At 33.3% G+C, this 6,512-nt stretch overlaps 1 protein-coding gene across 1 annotated transcript; it reads right to left on the bottom strand.

Moving 5' to 3' along the window:
• LOC145013110 (RNA-binding protein BRN1-like) lies at positions 1-3,260 on the bottom strand. Its single transcript, XM_078971912.1, has 9 exons — positions 2,983-3,260; positions 2,690-2,772; positions 1,710-1,761; positions 1,479-1,604; positions 1,309-1,388; positions 1,048-1,218; positions 678-960; positions 362-505; positions 1-272 (listed from the first exon to the last, which is right to left on the bottom strand). Exons 1-9 carry the CDS (start codon positions 3,149-3,151, stop codon positions 145-147), a joined length of 1,236 nt encoding a protein of 411 aa, XP_078828038.1. The 5' UTR covers positions 3,152-3,260; the 3' UTR covers positions 1-144.
• Positions 3,261-6,512: the final 3,252 nt, after the last annotated feature.

The following is a 6,512-nucleotide window of genomic DNA, read 5'->3' as shown; positions in this document are numbered from 1 at the left end:
TATTGAAAGTCAATGACTAAATGAATTTAATAATATGTTACACAATTACAGATTACAAAGGCACACGGATTAAGAAAAGTATTACAATAGTGTCAGGGATTTGTTTCACTACAAGTGTCAAGTGGGAGAGAGTGAATATCCACATCAGTAAATCTTGTTTTGTTTGTTGTCTCTTTTAAGTTGAACCTTCAACTTCTTACCACCTAACTGGTATCCATTCATTGTATTAATTGCAGATTGTGCAGCATTCGGGGACTCATAACTCACAAAACCTGCTCACATGTCATGCCATAAACAATTAGACACACAAAAAGCATTTGCAATGGAATTTAGATTAAAGTTTGTTCATATCATATCATACCAAAGCACTTGCTGACACCCGTTGACTTGTCAACAAAAACTTTGGAACTCAAAACTCTTCCAAATGATTGAAACGCATTTGCAAGCTCTTCATCCCCAAATTCTTGAGGGATGTGATAAATAAATAGATTAGCGCCAGGTGGACCTGCAACTTGGAAAAGAGACACTACTTAAATATACAATAATCCCCAAACTCCACCTCCTTCTTTATTATTCTAACAAATATTATAGTATATGATTTAACAAACTAGAAATACATAACATTGAAACTTGAAGGAAGGACCAGATGATAAAATACATAAAAGATGTTTAACTACCTTCAACATGGTCAGCAGCAACAGTTGAAGAAGTTGCAGCATGATTCTTGGAAACTTCTGGTGGTAGAGGACTGGAAGGCCCACTGAAAGGCCTCAATCCCCCGGGGTAGGCCACAGGATACTGAAGCCTAGGAGGCATAGCTTGATAGGCAGAGCCCATGTAACCACCAGTTGGGGGACCCACTCCCACATAGTTTCTTGGAGAGCCTCCACGAAATGCATTTGCTTGATTTGGAGATAGATTAGCGAAAGGTGGTTGCATGAGCCCATAAGTTCCAGTAGCCTACTTACAAAATCAACTCTTAATCACATATACTCTCAATGCCAAATGCCAAAAAAAGCAACAAAACAAGCACAAATGAAATAAAACCTGGTACCCATAACCATTGTATGGTGACATATAACCCATTGGAAGTGCTCCAAATAAAGACGGATGCTGTGTTGGGTCAATATTTGCTAAAGACTGAGCTTTCTGAGCTTTTCTAGCTTGTCTTTCCTTTTCAGTGTCTGCCCATTTAACAACCAAAGGGACAGTTGAACCCTAATACACAACAACAACAACAAAATACAAAGCAAAATTACACCTACATAAACTACATGGTTATTCCCTGCAATTCACACAAATACAAACCTCCATCTTGTGTTTTCCATTGAGGCCCTCTATAGCAGCAACAGCTTGTTCTTTTGTCTCATACTTCACAAAAGCACAGCCTGCCATAATTCATAATTGTGATTCCAAAACATAAAACCAAAAAGTGTGTTACAGAATCAAAGGCCAGAATATATCATAATCATATGTACCTTTGCTTGTTTGTTGAGAACCTCTAAGAATCTGCAAGTCTTTCAGGGTTCCATATTGTGAAAATAATTCTGAAACTTCACCTTCGGAGACATTCTTAGGAAGCATACCGATGAAAAGCTTGTGTTCTTGAGCAAAAGGTAAATAAATATAAATAAAAAACTAGCCAGAGAAATTAGTATTAGATAATTGAATAACAATCTGCAATAAATTAATCAAAAAGCATGGCATACCTAGCCGTTCCAATTCGCCATCAGCATATTTCACTTGCAGTGGACTAGATGCCTGATGTATAACAAAGGACAAACCTCACCAGATCAAGAAATGGAACATCAATATCATATTATTGTAATTGTTTATGTTGATAAAATGTCATTATTTAAATCATTATCATATCACATTGTAATAGTGTATATCTTTTGAAATAATTAATGTTGTAACCATGCAAGAGAAACTAAATAGGCAACTTTAAATGAGTGTCTCAAAGCAAGGATGATGTCTTGTAAAGCAAGTTGCTCCAGTACGTTTATTTTGACTATGGGAACTTTACTGAACTTTATGTTTTAGTTTTTTATAACAACAAAATTACAAAAGCAAATGTAATCAAAGCCCCTTTCAGTTGAGGAAATCATGCATTTGAGTGCACACATATGTAAGAAACAAGTTACATTAAGGTGAAATTTCACTCCTATACATATACAATATTACAATTCTCTTCTTGGATTTGCTTTCTACCTCACCATCAGTACAGTGGTTTCTCATGAATTTTTAATTTATCTCAATGTAGATCCAAACTTTTTTCCTTCAATCTAATGAAAGTTGCAACATTTGTTTTAGCATGCATTTTAATTAATATGTTGACTGCTAGTTCAGAATACCATTTGATAATGACAAAAGAAAATACAAATTAGCATCACGAGTCTAACAAAGCAATGACCAAGTCCGCAATTTAAAGTAAAAAATATTTCAAGAAAAACTTCGCAATTTCATAAGATATCCTAAAAATAGAAATGGTTACAATTTCCATGATATCCCAAGATAGAAAAAGGTTGTGATTTTAATGTAATGGAGGGATTACGAAACAGTTCTTTCTCATTCAACTTTCCACCAACCAGGTGAATTCTCACTATGCATTATATGAACTTCTTTACCAACTGTGATAAAAATAAAATCAGCTTGAACAATGAAGATAAAGATCTGAAGAGATTATTACCCCAGGCAGGGTTTTCTTATTATGAAACCCATCCACGGCCTTGTCTGCTTCCTCCCTAGACGGACATATAACAAAGCAACAACCTGACAACAACAGCCAATTAGGGTTTCAATCAAAAAACTTGTCAATGAGTCAACACAAATCTCGGTACAGTAAAATTCAAATAAAAAACGAATTATAAACAACAACGTGAATCACGCATTGTGATCCGGAAGTAACATTGACGAAAAACGCGAAAATGAGGAGAGATTCATTGGAGCGAAAGAGTAAGAGATTCGGTAAAAGAAGTTAACCTCGAGAAGCTCGCGTGGCCTTGTCTTTGATGATGTTGACTTCGTCCACAAGAGCAAGCTCTTTGAACATTGCTATAAGTTGTGCCTCCGTCATATGCTTCGGAACTTGGCCGACGAACAGCTTCACACTATCGTCGCTGTGTTTTCGCGGCATGTGACCTTCCTCCATTAATGCCGTTTCTTTCTCTCTCTCTTCCTCTCGGTGATCTCGAACTTTCTCTGTCTATAACTTTCTCTCTCTACTCTTGAGAGTCTTCGCTGTTTGGAGTCCTGTTTGGGGAAAATGGGTAAACTTTCTAGGAAAGAGAAATATATACATTTGACCCGTCAACAATAGCACAAATATTCTTTTAGCCCCATACTAACTATTTATTCATTTTTACCCCATGTAGATTTGAGAGCAATTGCCATTGAGGTGTTTTTTTCGGTTTTTTATTTATTGATTTTTTTATATTTTAAATCTAACAATAACAAAACTAAATAAAATTCGGTTTAATCAGTTTTGGTTTATTTGGTTTGGTTAATTAGTTAATTCGAATAAAATCTCACACGTAAAAATAAATATTAAATTAAAAGAAAAAAAATTACTAAATTATTACCAAATAAAGAAAATACACTAATATATAATATATTACATTCAATCTTTCAATAATGTGTTGTTTTGAAGAGACATGCACACACAATTTGTAAAGATATATTAATATAAATTTAATCATATATGAAGATGAGATAAATGACCGATGGTTAATTAACATTTGGTTAATTTGTTTTTGTTTTTTGATACACACTATAAAACAAATACAAATTTATAATTGTTAATAACTAAATAATAATCTATGAAAATCTTAGTAACTAATCAATAAATTTATTATATATATATATATATATATTAAATAACTTATCCGGTTTAACCAAAAACCAAACCAAATAAGATATTTCTATTCGGTTAACCAAACCGAATTAAAACCAAATAATCCGAACAAAAAAACAAACATCATTTGGTTCGTTTTGGTTTTTTTATCATTCCCCTAACTGCCATCATTGCTTACTACCTAATTTATACCTTGTTCATCATGACATTCACTAGTCACTTGATGATCTATATCGAGTTATCAAATATCAACCCTTACTCAAACCCCTTAGTAATGAAGGGTTATTATTAAAATCATTCCAAATATTTAATTTTGGTAATTACAAATTTACAATGATTTATAATTTGTTAAGTTTATTGGCACAATTCTAAATGAAATTCTAGCCACACTAATTGATTATGTCAACTATCTTGAACTTTATATCCACCACCTAAAAATATATAAATATGGTCTTGAATGCCTCATGACTTTTGAACTTAATACATGTAGAACTAGTTTTAAATTCTAGCCACACCAAAACACCTCCCACATTATGAACTTCCATGTCTAAAAGCTCTTTTGATTGACTTCCTAGTTCAACCTCCCAATTTCCAATATGGCACGCATCTAAACCGGTGTAATGCATTCAATATCAGGTAGCTCCAAGATCACCATGTCCTTATCTTTTGATTCACTTGAAGTTAAAATTTTATGTCCATTCTTTCCTACCACAACCTCTGTAAAAGACCTAGATCGGTCATTATTTGATTGGTTTCTTTCAAAGTTATAAATTCCACTGTCTCTTTCTTATTGTTTCGGATTACACATGTTTTAAACCTTATTTTCATTCCAAGTGCAACGAACCAATTTCCAGAATAAGTTTTTCATTTATAGAATAAACACCCATTCTTATAAGGTTACATTCAAGTCAAACCAATTGCTCATAAACCATAATTCAAAACCAGAGTTATAAGGAAGACAATGCGGAATCTCGAATCATAACACTATTAATGTGTGTGTACAGTCATGTCATCTCAAACTGATAAGTACCTGGAAAACATTTAGTCCACAACTGTAAGCACAAGGCTTAGTGAGTTCCATGAAATATCACATACAACACAGCATAATAATCAGTTATGGGTTATCAGCAACCATGGGACTATCAACAGTCCTAAATATCACATTTAGCACAACAATATTAAACAACTACAGGTTATCAGAAACCTTGTGGGTTGTCAGCAGTCTTGGAGTTATCAATAACTCATGTACACATATAACAGCAATCAACAAATAAGACCTAGCTGGTCTAGCTTGTACACCACTGTGATATAGGTAATATAGAGAGAATACTCACCTAAATTAAGAATTGAAATCCATTACTCAAAGTGCCATAGAATCAACTACATGAACGTCCTAAAGCATTCACAAACTAAACCTCATACTATAGCTCAACACCTCTCCAAGTTTGACCAAAAATCAAACTGGTTAAAAATTCAACAGTCAAAGTCAACTTTAGGTGACCTCCATGTCGTGGATACCCAAAGGCCACATCGTGGCTACAATATGACAAAACAGTCATGGTGATACCAGCCTCCACGTTATGGCGAACAACATGTCATATCGTGGGAACTGGTTCTAACAGCCTAATGGGTTAAGCACTTAACCCTTATAGACAAGCTTCCACATTTTTAGATATGGTATCTAATAACTTCATAATGGATAAAGTTTCCAACTTTATCCGTTAGGATGGTCCAAACAACCAAGAATCTAAACGTTAAGTCTCAATGGACTAATAATGCATCTTTCTCACTTAATCCATTAACTACAAGTCTCCAACCTTCATATCTGAAACAACCTGATGTTTAAATGGATAAAGTTTCTAACTTTACCCATAATAATGACACAAACATCCAAAATCTAAACTTTAATACACCAAAATGACCTAAAGGAGCAAAATAACTTGCATGGTTTAATGGGAAGTCAAAAGTGTTGGATTAAGGTGTCTAAGCTCATAACTAAATTGATATAAACTTGCAAATTGAAGCAAAGTCCTTTTTGGGTTTCCCTCATAACCAAAAATAACTAGAAATGATATTAGGATAGGGGAGAAATGAGTTGTTGATATATTATGTGATTAATATAGTAATTGGAAATAGATAATTGATTCGTTAAGTTGTTATGTGATTAATCAATTAACATGAGATCAATAGTTAAATAATTTATTTGGTAATTTATATAGTTAATAAATTAATAAGAAAACAAATAGAATTAATTAATTTTTAATCATAATTAATCAGGAATTAATTTGGGACTAACTGGAATAAGTCAAATGTGCAAGGGGTGAATTGTAATTGTTCAATAGTTGAACAAAAGAATACAATTCTAGAATCATATAAGGGTGGAGGGTTTTGGAGATCTTTTAGGGTTTCTGGAAGCCTTCTAAATACAGATAAGGAAATGATTTGAATTATGATTAAATCTATTATTTAATTAATTAAAATATTGTTTTCCTACTAGTTACCTAAACTATAAATAGGACCCTAAGACCAACAACTTTCATTAATACCTTTATCATAAGGCCTAGGAATGGAATTTCCTTCTCCTCCCTCTCTCTCCTTATCATTCTAGGGTTTCTAGGGTTTTTGGTACAAACCATTAGAGGTACTAAACTTTTGGTGC

This window comes from Lactuca saligna, chromosome 8 (assembly GCF_052625555.1).
Source record: "Lactuca saligna cultivar CGN05327 chromosome 8, ASM5262555v1, whole genome shotgun sequence".
NCBI classification, from domain to species: domain Eukaryota; kingdom Viridiplantae; phylum Streptophyta; class Magnoliopsida; order Asterales; family Asteraceae; genus Lactuca; species Lactuca saligna.
Note: the sequence above shows the minus strand (reverse complement) of the source record. Positions and strands in the feature narration are given on the sequence as shown.